Source organism: Crocodylus porosus, unplaced genomic scaffold (assembly GCF_001723895.1).
Source record: "Crocodylus porosus isolate Cpor-Errol unplaced genomic scaffold, CroPor_comp1, whole genome shotgun sequence".
In the NCBI taxonomy this organism is placed as follows: Eukaryota; Metazoa; Chordata; order Crocodylia; family Crocodylidae; genus Crocodylus; species Crocodylus porosus.
In genome coordinates, this window is record NW_017728915.1 from 35898461 (window position 1) to 35919704 (window position 21244).

Consider the following 21244-nt stretch of genomic DNA (forward strand, 5'->3'; position numbering starts at 1 on the left):
TATAGATTTTTTTAATTTGTTAATTTTAACAGCTTGGTTATAGAAGAACATGATTCATCTATAATCTAAAGATGCTTTCCCCTTAAACTTTCCACTTCACAATACCCTCCATACGGCTTATCTTCATACTATGTCATTTCTGTTTGCTTTGCAGCTTTAGGTGATAAAATTATGAGAGACATTCGGCCAGGAGCTGCTTTTGAACCTACGTACATTTATAGACTGTTGACAGTTATCAAGTCTAGTCTGTCAGAAAAGGTACTGTTTTAAATGTAAGCTGCTTATTTTGCAGTGTATATACAACAGATTATATTTGAAAGCAGTGGGTGCTCTTAAGATAATTTTTCTAAATAAAATAAAAACCATAACATTGGTCACATGATGAAGTCTTATAAGAAGCTATAGTTGACATTAAGACTAGCTTTCAGCCTTAGGCTCCGAGTTGTGTTATAACAACTGAAATCAGATACATTTCTTTTCGTTTTTGAAATTTCCTGAAAATGGAAAGGATAGTGTCTTGTCTTATATCTACCGTTAAGTCTGTGGACACTCAAAAGTAGTGTATTAATAGCTTAATCTTTTATTCAGGGCAGACAAGAAGATGCTGAAGAATACCTGGGATTCATCTTAAATGGACTACATGAGGAAATGCTCATCCTAAAGAAACTTCTGTCTCCGCAGAATGAAAGTTAGTTTTCGTAGCAAGCTTACCTTTATTTTTTCAAATACTTAACATGTAAAGTCTTCATATTTTTGAGTAGATGAAGGTGAGGGAGATGCATTCTCATTAAGGGGAGGGATTTGACCATGTGTTAAGCTGATGGTAGAATTCCACGTGGCACAACTCTAGAGGGAGCTTACGTAACACAAGTGTATAACTTTAAACTTTTTTTTTTGACTTTTCAGAATCTGCAGCTAGGATAAAATGGGATTGTATTTGCAAAGTTTATTACTGGAGAGTATCTGTTGGAAAAGCATAAAAGTATTATGTCAAAATAGTTATAGGGGGAAGCATCTCACTCACACCTAACACTTCTACTGGCTATGAGGACTTGGTTTGATAACAGTAAAGTAGCTTGTTATTGAAGGCATGAAGAGATTTCAACTGAAAAAAATGATTGCAAGTAACTCAGTAGTACTTGGTACGCAAACTTTATTTAAAAGTAAATATAGCTGTGGTTTCCTACTACTCAGAATGTCTTAATTGTGATTTGTCTGGCGTTTTTGACCTTTTTCAAGATGGCACCGTAGTAAAAGAATATAATTGATCCGTGACTTCTGAACAGGTGTTGGTTAAGCTGTTATTTTCTGTACCAGAAATTTGGGCAAACAAGCTCTAATAGTTTTGTATTTATTTATAATGGGGCATATTAATTGGTTTTAATAATATCTTGCTGACAAGATAAAAATCCACAAAATTTTCAGTTTATTTTGAACAACTGGCAAGGTTTCCAGGCAGCCTAGAAACAACAGAATTATAGTTTATGTTAACTTTTATTTTTATGTTTGGGTGCTCAATTTAGAAACGAACAAAAATACAGTAGCCCGTTTTATCATCCTGTTTTCTTTTTTCTTTAAAAAGAAATAAAAAACTGTCTATCTCTGTAAGTTCTCTCTAGCATAAAGCTATCAGTCATGTATTGAGTGTAGCTGTATAATAAAATACAGAACTTTGAGTCTGGCACCTGTAAAGGAATATATTTGCTGAACCTTAAGTATATTGTAAAATATCTGTGTAAAAAAGGAGTCCGGTTTTACTAAGAGATAGGTCTAACTCTTCTAGAATAACATTTGACTTTCTGCAGTTCTACCGAAAAGGTTCATTATCAGAAAATACTGTATTCTCACATACAAAACATCCCCAAACAAATGGTGCACCTTGTTTTTTGAAGGCATCTTGTAGGGCAGAAAAAAAGATTTTTTGAGCCCTGGCCAGATCTCTGACAGAGTAAGTCCTGAAAACACAGAGTGTCCAGGAAGTGTGTTTTCTCAGGAGACGAGGCAGTTAGCATCAGGAAGCTCCCCACTTCTTTGTCTTGGGATGCCACATTCCTGGACACTCTGTTCCCAGAAGGACTTACTAGCCACATCTGTACGAGATGCTACTGTGCAGCAGCATTGGGGGGTACTAACTGTGACGCAACGCTACTGTGCAGTAGTAACAAGCTGTACTGATTTCGGAGATGATGGTGCTTGTGAGAAAATAGGGTATATAGGGTACTAACTAGTTCTGTCTTTGCATTTTACAGACTCGTAGGCAAGCTGCATAGGCTTGTCCTACTGTGCAGAAGTGTCAGAAAAAAACCATGCAGGGATGCTACTGTGCAGTAATGCCAGTTGCTGCGCAGTCATTTAGTACTTGGTTATGCGCAGTAACAGCTGCTTGGTCTGCCACTTGTGTAGATGCAACCACTGTGTCATCGAGTAACCTGTTGCACAAGGTTAGGCTGTAGGCGTTGGAAGGGTGGTAGCAAGACCTGTTACTCACCTAGTTCTTTACATAAGTTCCTGTAAATAAAGTTGTGTTTCTTCATCACAAGCTTCATAAAGATACCGCCAGCAGCTCACTTGCTTCTTCAGGCACAAACCACAGTACTAACCCACTCAGAGTGGCTGAGAACGCATTAACACCAGGACTCTACCCCTTCAGCTTGTTGAGCCAGATGCAAGTGGCAGCCATCTTGGCAGCTGCATGGCACGTACAGTGCCTCTAGGCGTGCCGCTGTTCCAATGAAGAAAACACTTTCCCTGCTTAAGATGTGCACCCCAATTTTAGGAGGCTGATTTCAGAGATAGAGGTGCATGGCATTTGTGAAAAAATAGGGTATAGGGCACTAACTAGTTCTGTCTCTGCATTTTGCAGACTCATAGGCAAGCTTCATTCCATTAAACATGTGAGTTCCCAATGGCAGAAGGATCAGGAATGCAGTTGTATTGTTTCAAAATACCTTTTCATAAGTGTTTTGATAGTTAAGATAGAAGAGCCTCATTATCCTTATAGCAGGGATAAGGAACCTGAAACCCAGTCAAGTTCTGCACAGAAAATTCAGGCACATTAATTGCACATATAGATGTGCCCACTGTATGTTTAAAGTTCTACTTCTCATGAAAATTCAAGTTGCATCTGTGACCTGGTGTTAATTGAAAAAGGAAATCTATTTAAAAGTTTTAATCTTTCTTTGTAAAGAATAGGATCATTTTATTTGTAAAAATCAGTATCTACATTTTCTTTTTTTCTTAAGAACTCTCTGTTTCCAATGGTCCTGAAACACAAACTGTAAATGAAGAGGAAGATCTGGAAGAACAAGGAGAAGGTAGTGAGGATGAGTGGGAACAAGTGGGCCCCCGCAACAAGTCCTCGGTCACTCGACAGGCTGACTTTGTTCAGACTCCAATTACTGATATTTTTGGTGGTCATATAAGGTATAGTTCTGGTTTTTTTTACTTAGTGCACTACTTTATTTTATTTTGGAACACTGAGAGCCACCCATAAACTTTAGAGAGAAGATGAATATCCACTAGTAACTGTGGCTTTATTTCATTACCAGACTTTTAGTGGGGGTTAAAAATGTACAATTCACAAAGGCCAGAGATCTTAACACTATAATTAAAAAAAAAAAAAAAAGTTTTACAGGAGAGATTTTTCAAAATATGTCTTTGTGTAGTTGAATTTGTAAAGAATTAGTCAGAGTTAAGAGTTCGTTTGACGAATGGGTATCACTAGTTGTTCAGGGAAGATGAAGTTAAAAGAAGATGCATGCTTTGCTTATTTACAGTTCCTTTCATCCACAGACTCTAAAGCACTTTATACATAATTAATAGTTAATGTTTACAGGAATCTTGTACATTGGTAAGCTGGAGCACCATTGGTTTTGCCCAGAGTTGCATGTCCAGTCAGCGAGAGAAAAGGCAATAGAATTCCTAAGTCTTAAAAACAGAAGAGACTTGCTTTTAAAATATAAATAGGAAGTTAAAGACAAAAGATACTGTGTGTTCTAAACATTTAAAACTTTCCAAATTTATTGCAGGAGTGAAGGCAATGTGCTGAGTTAGTAACACGCACATGTGATAATGTGTACAGGAAATCAGAAATGGATACCAAAAAAAAAAAAAAGAGTATTACTTATTTGAAAAAATGTTATTTAAAAATAAAAGATAAAATCAGCATAAATACTTGGAGAAAATAAATTCCCAAATACTAAGTGTTAAGAGTTTGAAGAGATTTTAAAAAAATCTGAGCGCAGACAGTTTGATTGCTATATCAATCCTTGTGTTGTCAGATATTCAGACGAGCGGTTGGTTGGTGCCTTCCACATGTGAAACGCACTAAAATTATTCCTCGGGGTTTTCAGTCAGACAGCTGGCAAATAAAAAGACATTTTTCATAGAAGTTGGCAGACAGATGTCTGTACATATTGGCATACTTTCCTATTAATTGGCATGTCCACATACCCAAAGTATTGTCAAATACTTTTGTATATACTGGAAATTTTATATTTGTCATGGCCAGGTTTGTTTGGATCTCTGTATGATTGTTTTTTATTTTAGTTAAATGTCAGGGTATTTGGGGAGCACTGCAAGAACCTATAGAGAAATGAGATAAAATTGAGGGATTAATGAAGAAGGTACTTTTGTACCGAGCAGCAGAGCCACAAGGTCCATTCCCACATCTGTTGTCTCAGTCACCACACCCATCTTATTTAGCCTGCTAACTAGGTCACACAGTAGACCGCAGAAGCAGTATCCCATGTTGAGATTTTGGAAAACTTCCTCCTCTGAGGTTGAAGGTGGAATTAGGAAGCCTTTGAATGCAAAATCTTCAGTAGTAGTCCACCAAATAAAAGCATCGGGAGTAGAAAAATTAAATGGAAAACAGCTAAGAAAACAAGGTTGAATTGGCACCTTTCTCTTTAGAGGGACTTTAGCTTCTTTTTTAGGTTGGTTTGTTGAACTCTTAATTGGGTGTCACTCCAGCAAGAAATTTTGTAGTGAGGAGCAGTTTTAATTACTTACATGTAAAGTATGGGATTGACATTTTCATGAGGCTTGTAATTTTATGCACAGATTGGAATTCTTTGATGTCTATTGCTTGTGCAGATTTGCCTGTGCACGCTAACTTTTCTCGCAGATGCCCTGTGATATAAAAATACTGGTCTGTGTTCACCGTTGGCATGGGTGGAAGTTTGAAGTGGGGAATATGCTTAAGGAAATTTTAAGAATTGATTTTTATTCATTAGCTGAATCCTCTTAAATGCTATTAGTGCTACTGCATTCACAGGATAGTGATGAAAAGAATGCCTTTTCATAAGAAATTCACTTAAATTACTAAATTTGGGTGCCCCCAGAATTGTTGTTCTGATCTTCCCAGAAATTGTTGCATATAAACATTCTTTGGCCAGCTTTATTTAAAGAGGTGAGATGCAGTATTTTGCTATAATATAAAAGAACTATTGGTACAGCTAAAGTCTACCAAATTTATTGCTATGTAATGCAGTATTCTGTGCACTTTTGCAGAAAAGCTATACTTGTATTTCTAATTCCGTTTGAAAAAACATTTACATTGGAAATTAACATACTGGAATACTAGCTGCATTTTTAGCTGCATCTGATTTTCTGTTTGTTGAGTTAAAAACAGCTACTTTGCAGTAGTTTGTTCTGTTAAATAGTTTGCCAGTTAGAGTGGGTAGAGGAAGGTGTGCCTGAAAAGTAGCAAAACTCTTAGACAGTAGAGAATTTGTTTTTTGAAACATCAACCTTGCCACGTTAAAGGTTTTGTCCTTAAATATAGCCAAGGAGGCAATGCTAACCTGAAATAAAGATGCCACTGTCTTTAGTAGACTCCTTTCCTTCTAAAGAATGTGCATTAGCCAGTATAAAGAAGGATTATTTCAAGGTTGGGTCTGAATCAAAGGAGCTATTTTTCTGAGTTTTAAGCTCCCATGTTAATATTCTATCGGTGCTCATGAGGGAGTTCAACATAATGACCTAAATTATGGTTATTTCAAGTCTCTTATTTTTCTGAAGGACTATATCAAATTGGGTGGTATCTGACTGTAGAAAACCACACTTGTATTCCATGTGGGTTTTTAATATCAGAAAGGACCATCTTCCAAATAAAAGAAGTTAAGATCTCTGTGATTAGATATAGCTTCAAATAATATGAAGATCAATAAAAATTCAAATTGTACAGTCTTTGCCAAATAATGCAGTATCTCACCTCACAAATAATTAAACTACTTTCAAGCTGTTTATTTCATATTGGGTCTGAAACTGTTTTAGCTTCCCAGATATTAATAGGAAGTCTGTTCTAATACTGCAAGGCAAAAATGCCAAAAGCTCTTAGTCTTCAATTTATATTCAAGACAAACTAGCAAATGTGGCTGCAAAATTTCTATGGAAGATAAAGAAAAAGCAAGCCTTAAAGCAGTCTTATTTTATATTGTTAAAGAGCATGCAATAAGAAAATTTGCATTAAAACATTGCATAACTTCACTGGTGCGCTCTCTGTAAGATGGACTGTAAAAATGAAATATCTGGATCCAGTTAAATTTATCAGAACAACATCATAAAACTAATAGATGAGCATTCATGTCTGCCTGTTAAGCATCTGTTCTAAGATATTAAAGTATCCATTATGATAATATTTACACTTTTCAAAACCCACACATGATCACTAGAAATTAAAATGACATTCTCTATTATGAGCTGTTTTGTAAACACCAAATATCCTCTGGAGTAACTTTCAGCCGTTTGTCTTGGTGCTATGCATATTCCACAAAACTGTAGTCATTGTCACAGTTAAGAACATAGCAGATTCGAGACCATTGCCAATTTATGCATGCCAGTAGATCATGCAGTTTTATTTTTAACATCTGATTACAGACAGCTTGGGAAATAGGACTGGGAAATAAACAGCAGGCCATGATAATGTCTGTATCTTTCAGATAAATTTCATTCACTTTTCACATAGCTACTCCCCACTCTGGGCTTTTTTTGTTTTTGTTTTTGTTTTTTTATCAAATCAATCTGTTTCTGATGTTAAGAACAGGTAGACTAGTTATACCTGAAAACTTCACTGACAAAGATTTTAAAATCGTCTGAAGTCCCAAAGCTGACAGTAGTTGGGTGGATTTAAGCATAATGCTTTATTTGTAAACACAGTACTTAAACAGTTCCTTTTCTGTAGTTGTCAGAGACTTATTTTTCCCTTTGTTAAGTTGAATGCAAGTGTTTTCAGGTGACTTGGGTATCGCTGCCAGTTTTTGGGCAGCAATACCCAGGTGAAATTCTTTAAAAGAAATTATTAAACAGATTCAGCTATCATGCGCTCTTAGAGTTTTGCCAAATACTGTTCTCAATTCTTCCATAAATTGCCTTAATTCTTGCATATATACAAAGATATAATTATGCACGTTGTTAACAAATATTAAAATCAAATGATTTTCAAATGTATTATAGCACAGCCTAGTTCTTGAAACTGAAGCTTATTTCTTTATGTCTATGTGGTCTTTTTCCCCCCCAAGTGATTAAAGAATGTACGAGCAGGTGCATAGGTTTGTTTCTTATATGTACTTCTCTGATATTAAAAATGGTGATATATCGTTTTTGACCTTTTTCCTTTCCATAGATCTGTTGTTTACCAGCAAAGTTCTAAGGAGTCTGCTACTCTGCAGCCTTTTTTCACTCTGCAGCTGGATATCCAGTCTGACAAGATACGCACAGTTCAGGATGCCTTGGAAAGCTTGGTAGCAAGAGAGTCTGTCCAGGGTTACACCACAAAAACCAAACAAGAGGTGCGTTCTGTTTTTGGTCTGCTGAACTTTCTTACACGTGAATTTTAAGGGCTTTTCCATCTGTTGCCTGAACACTAATCCTTAAAAGACCTTTCAAAATATGCTGCAAGGGTGACTTGTTCATGTTTAATAAGCATAGTCAGGGTCACTCAGACCAGATGACGTGCTCATTCCATTGAATAAAATGATTGACTGTAAATTGGTATATTTCTTGGATTGGTCTAATAATTGGTTAGAGATTTCTTTTGGGTAAAAATGGAAATTAAATTACTATATGAAATGACTAATAATATGTTCTGTTATGGAGAAAACCACTTTCAAATAATTCAAAGCACTAGTGATAATTCCTGGGTTGCCAGACACTCAAAGCAAGGTAGAAATAATTCTTCATAATATTGAATGAGTATTTCCTGGCTTTTGAAGAAAGCATTTTATAATATAAGAGCCTTGTGAATCAGAACAGTGATTGCTCTGTGTTTGCTTTCTCCAGTCAGTTTGGAAGGAATTACCATGGTGTATGGCCAGAAGAGGTTTTCAGACCTTTTTGCAGTGTAGACAGTACTTAAATTTACAGAAAATGCATTGTTAAATCCATTTCCATGTGTGACTACCAAACCACTTACCATACTTTTCACAGTAACACAAAATCCTTATGAAATCTAGAATAATTGTTCATGTTAAGGCCTGACCTCTGCTTGCTGCAGTTTGGGCACTTTTGGTGCAGAATTATAGGCTGAATTATTTTGGTTTTAGTTTTCCTCACAGCTCTCTTACCCTTTTCTACTACTGACTGCTTCATTGACTTTTGTTCAAGCTTCATAATACCTTTAAATAAAAGCTTCAAATTTTCCTGCATCTGATCTGCTTTTCTTCCTGTATTTTGTATCAGAGTGACATAAATGTAGTTTGCAAGAAACAGGCCACTTAAAATCCTTGTTTCCCCTCATACTCTTCACATAAATTATACTTTTGATGTATAAATTCAGTGCCTAGTGCAGGGGTAGGCAACCTCTAGCACAGGTGCCAGAGCATGGTGCACAAAGGCATTTTGATTGGTACGTGCAGCTTGGAGCAGATGGCAGGGAAGGAGCCGGGGCTGCACTGCCGCAACAAGGATCAGGCCTTCAAGGTTCCCCTACCAGCCGCCCCTGACGCATCAACATCTTACAGATTGAGGTTGTGGCTGTTTTTGGTATTCTGCCCAAAACTGTTGCCAACACTTGGCCTATTGTTTTAGTTTTTGTTTTGTTGGGATTTGTTGTTGTTGTTTTTAATGATGCTGTGAGTTTTGGAAAAAGCTGTGTTAGCAAAATTAGGATGTTCTTTTCTGCTGGTCCTCTTAAATGCTCATCATTTAAAAAACTTAGGCTGTTTATGTAAATTTCTGCCCAGAAGATGGTATTTAAAAATAAATAAATTAAATAAAATGAAGTGGAACTAGAGCTCTGCAGCGGAATAGTGGTTTGCTGCTGTATGTCTGTTATGAGTGTAATTTGTTGGATCTTGTGGCAAAAGAACTAGATGATTTGCAGCTTATTGCTTCTGGTTTCACAAATTAAATTGTGTTAACTTGTTAAAATGCATTCTTAGTTGCAGTTTAAAAGCACTTACTGTTTTCTGTATTAAGATTTTGAAGACATGTTGGCTTGGATCCTCTGTTATAGCTCTAATCTCTTGTATCTAGGTGGATAAAGCTGCCTATTACTTAAGTGTATGATGATTTTTAGGAAAGGTGGTATATATAAAGATACACACTGGTGCTTCTTACATATTTTAAAAGATTCTAGAAGTTTGGCAAGTTGCTTCTGCTTTATCCTTGGCAACAGGAAGTGCTTTATCAGTGAACACCTGTTTATGCCAAATCTATTTGCTCATGTGGAGGAAGGGAGGGAAAATCTCCTCTTTTGCTTGTGGGAGGATATCAGTTTTTGTATCCAAGAAATTCTTGTCCAAACCAGTTTTGGAGAACCTTAAGAATTACTTAAAATTTGGCACAATAAAATAATTATACTCTGCATGCCAGTATGGACCATTTATGTTTCAAGCACAGCTGAGCCCGCCCAGACCCACCATGGGATAAAGAATCAGTTTCCTAAAAGAGATGCTTGCTGCAACTCCATTTTAAGAAATTGTTTGCAGTCAACATTAGTAAAGGTACTACTTTTTTTCTGTAAACGTACTATCTTCATATTAGTGAGAACCAGCAAGCATTTTTCTAAGGTGGACCAAATTTTCTGCTAGCAAAATTTGCCCAGATACAATGATGATGCACTGTGAAAAGCGTGTTAAATGTTTGTTCTCAGTTAAATTTGGAGAATTTGTAAACAAATGAAGATATCAAATTAATAAAGTATGGTTGTTTTAATGTTTTTAATTACTTGGATGTATGTATAAATACTTACCTAAATCCATCTAGTTTCATTTTTTTTAATTAAGTTCTTAAACTCCAAAGAGCGTTTTTTTTCACAAAAATCTTACTGTTGGTTTGAAAGCATCTGTGACTAACAGTCATGAACATGGTCTGTTTTTAGGTAACCTAGAATAGACTGAGAGCTCACCTGTTTCTAGTAGGAGCCCCTAAGATGGTCTTTTAAATATTCCAAGTATTGTACAGCGATTCGCTTGCATTAGTACAATAATACATTAGACTAATCCATTAATCAAAATAGCTTAACTAATTATCACTACCCTTCATTTTTTAGGTCTTTAAGTGCAGTTTCAGTGTAGGAAGGGGGTTTAGGATCCTCAATAAAGCAGAAGCGTTTTGTAATTTTTTATGAGAAAAGGGGAATATAGTAAGTACATCAGTGTGCTGATGATGGTCTTTAAGACTGAAGGATTCCTGTTGTGATTTGAAGACATAGTTCAGCTGTTGGAGCTAGCATTTCAATGGAAGATAGTGAGTTATGTTCAGGAACTTCAGTAAAATGTTCACAGTAGCCATAATTGGGAGCACAGAACATTATACTTAAAATAAGTGTAGAGATGGGTGTTTACACTAATGTATTGTAGAATTCTGTCTTTATTCACATAGAATTTTTCTTTTCACAGTAAGACGTTGCAGGATTTGAAGTGTTAAATTGCTTTTTCAGCTCTTTCCATGGCAAATAGTCTGTCTTAGTTTAAAAGAACTTGTTAAGTCCTAGGTATTGAAATGTATACAGAATTATAATGTCACTTCATTAAGTCTCAGCATTTGAAGGTGTAGTAAACTTATGCCTTTATGAAGGAAAAATTATGGAGAAAAATCAAACATAAATGGGTCCATTGACTGCACTGTAAGTCATGGATGAACTTCATGGAAGAGGAAAAGTATAAAGTATTAAAAATCAAAAAATGTAAGTTGTCATGGCCATATAATAACGGTGTGATTTTTTTAAACCATGAAATACAATCTGTAAAACGTGTTCAGAGCTAAGATTAAAAATCAACCTGAACACACTTCTAAGGTCAGTTGTTGTAAAGCTTTCAAGTATTCTAGCTGTATTCATGATGGAGCTGAAAGACTTTGCTCTGAAACTTTGTCTATTGTTTGTAAAAACCTGCTTGCAAGTAGAATATGTCAGTTTGAATTGGTATTACTATTACCTATAGTTTTTGACTTTATTAGTAATACTGAAGAGGTTGACAGTTGGCTTGCAGGAACATAGCACATTCATAAAGAAATGTTGCTTAAGTCATTTCTGTATTTGCACATTTAACACGATACAAACTTACAAGGACCCTACTTTAGGTAAGGTTCCTGTTCCAGAGATCCTCAATGTTCCTTGACTGTAATTTTTGAAGGGTTATCTTCTAACTTTAACATTAAAAGGAGGTGAGGACATCTTTATATGTTTTTTTTTGTGTTTTGTTTTGTTTTGTTTTGTTTTGTTTTGTTAGGTGGAGATCAGTCGAAGAGTGACTTTAGAAGAGCTCCCTCCCGTTCTTGTTTTGCACCTCAAACGATTTGTGTACGAGAAAACTGGTGGATGCCAGAAGCTTATTAAGAATATTGAGTACCCTGTTGACCTGGAAATTAGTAAAGGTGACATTTTTTCAGTAGAACTTTGCTTTTGAGGGAAAGGGAATTTAATGGTTTCCAAGGGTTGGTAATGGCTTTCTCCAAGCTTCCTATGAGACTTGATTTTTCTCTTCATGCTGGTTTCTACACTTGCATTGGTCTATTTATTAGTTGGGGAAAAACATTATGAAGCGTCTTCATTTGTACTCGTATCTTAAGATGCTTTGGCTTCACAAAGTACATGTATATAAGAGAGTGCGTATGTGTACTTTATTTCTTATTTTTTGTCCAAAAAGCTATTCACGCTATTCTGTTAATCAGTTCATATTGTGCTGTAGTATTATCTCCCTGTAATGTTCTAATCATCTGATGCATTTACTTCAGCAGACTGGTTTTTGTTAATTGCTAAAACATATTACCGGGATTAACATTTACAGCCTGAAAGCTCTGGTTCATCAGGGCCATCCTTTTTGGCAAGCTGGCCACAAATTGGCTCCACTCTAATCCCTCCCCCTTGCCTGATCTGCCGCTGTGATCTCTGCTCCTTGCCCTGCCACCATGCTGCCTCCTCCCTTCCTGTGTCATTTCCAGTACTCATGCCGCAGGCTGGCAACCCCTACTCTGGGCTGCACTGGTCATGGAAAACAAGTAACTATTATATCCCAGGCAGGGTTTGAAATTCATAGGCTCACCGTCTTACCCACTGTCAACATGACTGCGAGACAACTTTCTCACTTCCCCTGTTTCTCCCAATTTTTCCCCACTGTCTTTCAGTATTACTCTCGCAAAGCTCCACAAATGTGAAGGCCTGTAGCCACAGAAATGTCTCCTGTGCCTGTGCCAGCAGAGGGAGGTTTCAGCCATTCTTTGCAGCTGATTTGAGAAGCTTTAATGGCGAAACTGTTCTAGCCTGTTTTAGAAATAAATGCTTTAGACCTATGTAGACACTAACCATTTTAGCTTACTAAGTACTGCTTTTATTATAATTATTATTTTTTTTTTTTTCTACAGAGCTATTATCTCCAGGTGTGAAAAGTAAGATTTTTAAAGGCCAAAGAACCTACCGGCTCTTTGCAGGTATTAAGCCGTTTGTCTTGTCATCCCCAAAATATTGCATTACAAATAGGAATTCAGGTTGTATAAACTTGGGACTGTCTTCTGAATTGGATTATATCTTATGTGGACAGTAAATTCCAGCATAGAGTGCCATATATAGATTGCTAAATTTTTCTGTTGTGTGATCACTTGACACGCTGTTTAAACTTCTGTCTAAAGTGATATATAATTGGACTTCTGTAGAAGATCTGCCCTGTAGACTATTTGCTTAGGCATTTGTTATAATAAAAGAATCCAGACAGAAAACCTGAGATTAAGATGTATATAGATAACTGACTACTCTGTTTTAGTAACGGTCCTATTCAGTTTTCTCTCATTTTTATTAGTTTAAATATCAGTGCTTCTGTATGTATTTGTGGTCTGTTTTTTGTTGTTTAAGCAATAGAGTGATGCAGATTGTAAGATATAACTGTTGACTAATTGTCACTGGTAACATGCAGCTTCACTAGTAAATAAATCTTACGTGGCCAAAAGCATATCTACAATTTGAACAAAGCTGTGCATAGCATATTTCATACATACAGGGCAGCTTCTGAAAAGTCTTATAAAATGTGGCTTTGATGTTGATTCCGTTGCATTATTTTGAATGCTCCTATATCAAAGTATAAATTCAGTGTATAGTGTGGTGTTTTTATTTTTTGACTATATTGTGAGTTCTGGGAAAAGTTGTATTCATAAACAAGCACAATAAGGATGTTCTTTTCTGCTTGTGCTGTTAAATGCTTATTACTTACAAAAAAAACAAAAAACCCCACGCTATTTAATTGTAAATTTCTTCAGTAGTAAGGATTGGAAAAAGTTTTAAATATTCAGAAGGAGCATTTTAATGTTAAACAAGATTTGAACCTGCCTATTTCTATTGGTGTTAGACGGGTGGCTGGGGGCTGGAGCTTCTCACTAAGTCACCTGTTCTGTTCCATTTCTAGCGGCCTTGTGTAATTTTAGGATTTGGACCTAGTTCTGGGACTAATTGGGTTATGGGGGATGGTGGGCATTGTAACTCTCACAGCACAAAGCAAGAAATACTTCAGCAAAACAAATCTGTCACCTCTAGGGTGCAGAGCATGAGTTGAATTGGTTTAATTAACTGTACTTTTCATTGCTGTAAAAGGGTGTGCAACATTTCTGGTAAAGCAGACAAAACTCTGGCTTGCATCCATAGATGCTTCTCAGGTAAATCCCAGGATGTCATCTTCCCGCTATACTCAGCCTTGGTGAGGGCGCAGCTGGAGTACTGCATCCAGTGCTGGGCTCCACAATTCAAGAAGGATGTGGAGAAGCTTCAGAGAGTGTAGAGGAGAACCACGCGCATGATCAGAGGGCAAGAGAACAGGCCTTATGATCACAGGCTGAGAGCCTTGGGGCTCTTCAGCTTGGAAAAGTGCAGGCTCAGGAGGGAACTGGTGGCACCTTATAAGTATGTAAGGTGTGTGCATCAGGATCTGGGGTAGCATCTGTTCACCAGAGCACCCCAAGGCAAAACTGTTGGGTCATAAACTCCTCTGTGACCATTTTAGGCTGGACATAAGGAAAAATGTCTTTTACTGTCTGAGCCCGTAAGGCCTGGAATGGACTGCCTCCAGAAGTGGTGCAGGCACCTATTCTGGACTCTTTCAAGAAATGGTTGGATGTTTATCTTGCTGGGATCCTTTGACCCTAGCTGACTCCCGGCCCCTGGGGCAGGGGGCTGGACTTGATGATCTTCAAGGTCCCTTCTAGCCCTAATGTCTATGAATTTCAGTCGGCAGTGTTGCCTTTCCAGCACTTTTCATATGAACAATGTTAACTAATGAGATGAATTTTTACCTATTAAAATTTGATGGTTCAGAATTAAATCATTTCTTTATAAAATTATCACCAGAGATTTTTCTGCTGAAGGATAATAATATTTACCCTTGTATCTCAGGAAAATTTGTGATAGTATCCATTTTAAGAACTTTTGAAATACATCCATGTTTAAACGCAGCAGGCAAAGCCTAGCTGGTTTGCCTCACTTAAAGTATACTAACATATATTTGCCCTCATAGGAGTGCAAACCAAATCGCTACTTAACGTGCAGTTTTCTTCTGAAACAGTTGACTATAAAAATGGCTCTCTCTATTTAGGAATATGCTTTAATGACACAAAGGACATACATTTTTACTTTATTTATTTTAACACTACAGAGCCCGTCAGAGTTTACAGAATGAGCAGAGTTCTGTTTCCTTTTGAACATTATTTTAATTGCATGCTAATATTTAGACACTTGCATCTGTGTGTCTTCAGTAAAGAATCAAGGGCACCAGTGCTTTGTGAGAACAAAATCGCTTGCTATAGTTTGTGCACAGAGAACTTGACCTGCTTCTCAGAACGCTCAGTGGCACCGTGTTGAAATTGCTGGAGTGGCAGTTGACAGAACAGAGCTGTGCACTGAGCACATTTGATAAGGAAACTATTGAGAACTGAAATGTGAAACTTCCACAGAGCTCTTTTTATAGGAATAGTCTTCAGGTTAGAACTGGACTTAAAGCAAAACCAAAAACGGTTTCTTTTCATAGTGTCGTTATTATGTTTATAAGAGAGAAATATTTTGAACAGAGTGTTCTGGCTTTGCAGTGTTGCATGATGTCCTCTTTTTGTATGAAAAGACTGGAGGTTTTATGATAAGATACGGAGGAATGTTGACTTAGTATTTGGTATTGAGCTGTTCAGTGACTCAAAGTTTCTGTGTCAGTCAATGCTTGCATTCAGACATGGATTTTCTAGTGGGAAGTTAAATCCTGCATTCTTTGTTTTACAGTTGTGTATCATCATGGAAACAGCGCAACTGGTGGCCATTACACTACGGACGTCTTCCAAATTGGTCTTAATGGCTGGTTACGCATTGATGACCAGGCTGTTAAAGTGATAAATCAGTACCAGGTGGTGAAGCCGTCTGCTGAACGCACAGCCTACCTCCTGTACTATCGCCGAGTTGACCTGCTGTGAAACTTCCCTCTCTATGCTGCGTGTGCAAGATACCTGCTTTGTAGAACGCCAACTATCACTAACTTTTTTCCTCCTGTAAATGCTCTTTTGAGTGAATCCTTTTTTTTCCCCTTGCAACTATGGGATAAAGTGAAAAAGGAAACTACCTTGAGGTTTGTGCACAACATAGCTTGTGTGTTGACGTTTGACTTTATAGAATGAAGTCATTTGGTTGAAAGACTCAGTCTCGTGAATCACACAAAATAATTGAATTAAGGCTGAATCCTAAGATAAAAAAGGGGATTTGAATTCGATTCCCACCTTCTAATTGCGTAGTAGAAGAAAACCCTGCACCAGCAACAAAACTTGTAGATTTCTGTGAAAATAAGTTTTATCTTTACTTAAAGCACCCTTTGCTTCCCCAATAGTTTTTGATATGAGCCAGGGAGTATCAGGAGGAAATGGTCCTGTGTGCTTCAAAACAATGTATAAAAGTACCAAATGCAGAGTTGCTGGTTCCTAATAGGAAAACACATTTTAATAATTGTGCGATGAAACTGCTTAAGTACACATTGCAGATCAAATATTTGGAGTTAAGATGTTAGTCTATATAGATGGGTGATTGTAACTTTATTGCTATTAAGAGATTTCAAACTGCATTTATGCTTCTGTGTACATGAGATTTAAAAAAAATGGGCAAAATAATGAAGATATTTCTTTAAGTCTGCTTTGTTTAATTTTGCTGTCTGCTCTCCTATAATGTTGAGTTCCTAATTGTACACAGTTTAGTGATATCTAGGAGTATAAAGTTGTCGCCCATCAATAAAAGTCACAAAGTTGGTTTAAAGTTGTGTGCATGTTTCCTTGATCATGAGGATAAATTTCAACTTTGGGAACTCCAGTCTAAAATTATACATGGTGATTTGGAAAATGCTATGCAGCACTCACACACTGTGACATTTAGCACTTTGCAGAGTATAGTTGCGCGTAATTGTTTTTCTGTCCTGCAAAATGTTGATGATTCAAACGTTTTTCCTGTTCCACATGGAGATGAAATGGACTTCTATCAGGTTTTTGTGGAGAAATCCTTTTTACCCCAAAACAGCCAGTAACCTTGTGGTTAAGAGCAGTTCTCCAGAATCTGGCAGACCCAGGTCCAGCTCCTGTTCTGCAGGAGTGACAGCAGGGACTGGATCCCTTGGTTTCAGATGTTCCATTCTGTGTAAATATTCACTTCTTCAAAAAGAAGTTGGTTGTGGAGTCCTGTGATAGATCACTGGCCTTGGGTATGGTAGATCTGCCTTCAAGTCCCTGGTGTTATTCAGGTATCTTAGAAACTCAAACCTAGTTCTTCCATATGCCTGGTGAATGCTTCAACTTGGTTCCAGAGCAGATGCATTTTTGGTTTCCAGATGCATCTTTCTCTGATTTTTGGCCAGAAAATTTCTATTAAACTTTGTCAACAAAATGGAGGGGGAGAAGGAAAAGATCCTAACTGGCCCTGACACTTGTAAGCCCTATTTTGAGACTTCAGTGCTGCCTCTTTCCTCCTTGGGGTTATGATACACAGTGACATGATGGTGACAGAAGCACATTTAAAATCCAGTTGGAAGCATTGATTTTTTTTTTAAAAATTTTTTAAGGTGGCATCAGACCAATTCTGTCAAATCATTTAAAAAAAAAAAAAAAAAAGGAAGAAAGAAAATCTTTTATTTTTTTTCCTCCCTTGTTTTTGAAAAGGAAGTAACTGCATTTTATTTATAAACCTTAGACACTTAAATTCCAACAAATTCCCAGGACACTCTTTTTACTTTCTCTGGGATAGGTAGGGCTGCTGGTCTCAATCCCATTTTCTGTGCTGCCTGCTGTCTTTGGAAAGATCTCTCTACGTGAACATGCAAGAAGATTCTCTTCCCCTTTAATCTGTTTACGTGTTGAGAGCTTAGTCCTTAACATGAGATCTGGTGTTTTTGTGTGGTAACTTATGAGTTTTCTCAATAAAAGAGCAATAATTAAATGGCAGCTTGACTTTGAGGGATGCCTTCAGCATCTGCTTCAGAGGCAGCGTAGGAGTAGTTAATTACAGTTGCATCATTCAGAATATCTCCTAGGGCCCAATCCAAAGGAGTGAATAATTTTTTCACTGATAGCTATCAGGCTGTGAGATCTATGTGGGCACTAAATTTCCAATTTCAGCTTTACGAACTGTTAGTTGCTGAGTTGATAAAGCTGTGATTTGAGATTCCAACTGAGAGAATTGATCTTGAGTCGGAGAGGAGGTTGAAAAGAATTCAGTCCCATGGATCTCCAGCAATACTAAATGTTTCATCCATTAGCTATAGGTGTTTTACAAATCACTTGTTAGTCAAATGATTCAGTGTCATTAGAAGAGAATCTTATTTTAGATTATATAAAAGCAAGTAATGTCTATCCTATAACATTTTCCACAATAGTAGGGATGTGAGCCAATATGTTCGCCCTACTTGAAGGTTTGCATTTGGCTGGTCTGCACTTTGCATCTTGAGCTGTCAGCTATTGCTGTGTGTTGTTTCTTTGGTAGTGGGTATCTCCTGAAGCCAGAAACGGGGGTGTATCTTCTGATCTTCATATGCACCATGTGCATGATGACTGCTTTGGATGCAAGTTAACATGGATATTCATTTGAGTTCATCCCTAAATTCCAGCAAAGGTTTGTCAAAATTGAAACGTGTGGTGAAGACAGTTTGTTTTCATAGACATTCCACCAGAAACAGTCATTTTCTATCAAAAACTTGCATTTTTTTCCTCCCTGAACAGCTTGTGTTATTGCTGGAGTGCCCAGGCTCCTGCCTCCTTGCTAGATAGATTGCCACAGAGCTTAGAGTTATTGGATAGCCTGCTGATGAGTTTGCTGCTTCAGTTTGCCATCAGGTAGACTTCTGGAGCTGTAGTGACAAGAGCTGGGCAAAGGATAGCAATTGTTTAAATTTTTAGAATTCAGTAGTAATTGCTGCAAATCAGAGTGAAGCCAAATCTTGCAACCTCTCTGTGACATCAAATAATACCCTCTACCTTGCTGTAATGCTTATTATTAAAGTCCCAATTTATTACAACTAACATCTAGGTTTCTCAGACAGTAATACATTTTCACACTGGTAGAGTTGATTGTGCAAAAGAATATTACAACGAGGGGCAAGAGACTAAAGTATTTAATGTCTGCTCCTAACAGCCACAAGTAGTGGTCTTATCTAGGTAGCCATGGCTCTTTTAGTGACGCAGTTGTACACAGTGACCTCCCATTTAGCCACCTGCAAGGCTTGCAAAAATGTCTAATATTGAACAGCTCCAGTTATCCAAACTACCAAACACTCCAGAAACCATTACTGAGATTTGCATGTTTTGTTCTAGCTGCAGGCAAACAAATGGTTTTATGCTTTTAATTGTTAATGGAATAGGCCAGAGCAGGGAAACATGAGCAACTTATGTACAGCGGTGCACCAGCTATTCTAGAAGTCTTGGCCTTGCATGTTTGTGGCATGGCTACAGCCAGAATTAGATCACCTCCATGTTCATAGCTATGGAGGAAAACAGTGGTAACTGTCAAACACTTCTGAACATCTGGTCTCAGCCGCAAGTCCTGAGATTCCATGCAGCCGTTCCATTTTATATGCATCTTTGAGTTATAAAAACATGTTGGCTATAAAAGAAAAAAAATGTTGCCATGTGTGTCCTTGTAAATTGTCAGCATTCTTATGACTTCATTCGTTTCTAGAGCCAATGCCCTAATCACTTTGTTTTGAAAATAAGTCATAGGCTTTGTAACCACTTTCCACCGTTCCATCACCCTCTGACCTCAAATTTAGAGAAAGTAGCACAACATCAATATAAATACGGCCTAATCAGTTTTCATTTGTTGTGCTTTATAAAACAGAACTTGTGTGTATCTACTTTGTAAAATGCTCTTTAAATTTATACATTTCATTGACATTAGGGGCTGGAAGGAACTTTGTGAGATCGAGTCCAGCCCTTCTACCAGAGGCAGGAAGTGTGCAGGGATCAGATGATCCCAGCAAGATAAAAACATCCAAATGCCTTCTGAATGAGTCCAGAGTAGGTGCTTGCACCACCCCTGGGGGGACTCTGTTCCAGACCTTGGACACTTGGACTATAAAGAAGTTTTTCCTTGTATCGATACTGAATTCCTTGTATCGAGTAGAAATTTGTGCCCGTTAGGCCTAGTTATCCCTTGGGGAGCGCTGGTGATCAGCTGTTCTCCCAGATCCTGATGCACCCCCTTATATACTTATGGGCAGCTACCAAGACCCCCTGAGCCTTCTCTTCGCCAGGCTCAAGAGTCCCATGTCCCTCAGCCTCTCCTTGTAAGGCTTTCTCTCTTGGGCCTTTGATCATGCAAGTGGCTCTTGTGTAGACTCTCTCAAGCTTATCCACATCCCTCCTGAAGTGGGGGACCCAAAACTGGACTCAGTCCTCCAGCTGCAGCCTCACTAAGGCCGAGTAAAGCAGCAGGATGATGTCCCTGGTTTTGCTCGAGATGCATCAGTGGATTCACACCAGAGTTTGGTTTGCTCTGCTGTCCATGGCATCGCACTGGGGGCTCATGTTCATCTTGTGGTCAGTCAAGACCCCCAAGTCCCTTTTGGTCACAGTGCTAGCAAACGTAGCACCACCAAGCCTATATATAAGTATGATGCTGGGGTTTTTTTCTCCCAAATTGAAGTACCCTGCATTTCTCTACCCTGAAGGCCATCAGGTTTAGGTCCACCCACTTTGCAAATGTGTCCAGGTTGGCCTGTATCCCCAGCCTGTCTCCAGCGTGACTGCCTTCCCCCTAGTTTCGTGTCATCCGTGAACTTGACTAGTCTGCACCTGACACCCAAATCCAGGTCATTAATGAAGATATTGAAGAGTACTGGCCCAAGCACTAAGCCTTGGGGGACTCCACTGGTAACCTTGCGTGTGGCCCCATCTATTTGTTCCCATCAGCTAGTACCCTTTAGGTCCAGCCCCAGAGCCAGTTCCCCAGCGATTGGACCATGGGATGGTCGAGCCCACAGTTCCCCAGCTTGCTTGTGAGGACATCACGGGAGACCAAGTCAGAGGCCTTCTTGAAGTCCAGATAAATGACATCAACCTTGTCTCCCTTGTCCAGGCAATGTGTCACCTGGTCATAGAAGGAGATGAAGTTGATCAGGCAAGACCTTCCAGTAATAAAACCATGTTGGCTGGCATTCAGTAGGTTGCCTTCCATTAGCATGTTGCAGATGGATCCCTTGATGATTTCCTCCAAGATCTTTCCAGGGATGGACATCAGACTGATAGGTTTGTAATTCCCTGGATCTTCTATCTTCCCTTTCTTGAAGATTGGGACAATGTTGGCTCTTTTCCA

At 38.0% G+C, this 21244-nt stretch overlaps 1 protein-coding gene across 1 annotated transcript in view; it reads left to right on the forward strand.

Moving 5' to 3' along the window:
- USP10 (ubiquitin specific peptidase 10) overlaps nt 1–16705 on the forward strand; it is a 48236-nt gene extending 31531 nt beyond the window's left edge. The window contains exons 11-17 of the mRNA XM_019535447.1: nt 155–258; nt 589–688; nt 3243–3423; nt 7628–7793; nt 11676–11820; nt 12808–12873; nt 15692–16705. Of these exons, the coding sequence (XP_019390992.1) occupies nt 155–258; nt 589–688; nt 3243–3423; nt 7628–7793; nt 11676–11820; nt 12808–12873; nt 15692–15879 (950 nt within the window). The 3' untranslated portion in view covers nt 15880–16705. The remainder of the gene's footprint in view (nt 1–154; nt 259–588; nt 689–3242; nt 3424–7627; nt 7794–11675; nt 11821–12807; nt 12874–15691) is intronic.
- Nucleotides 16706–21244: the final 4539 nt, after the last annotated feature.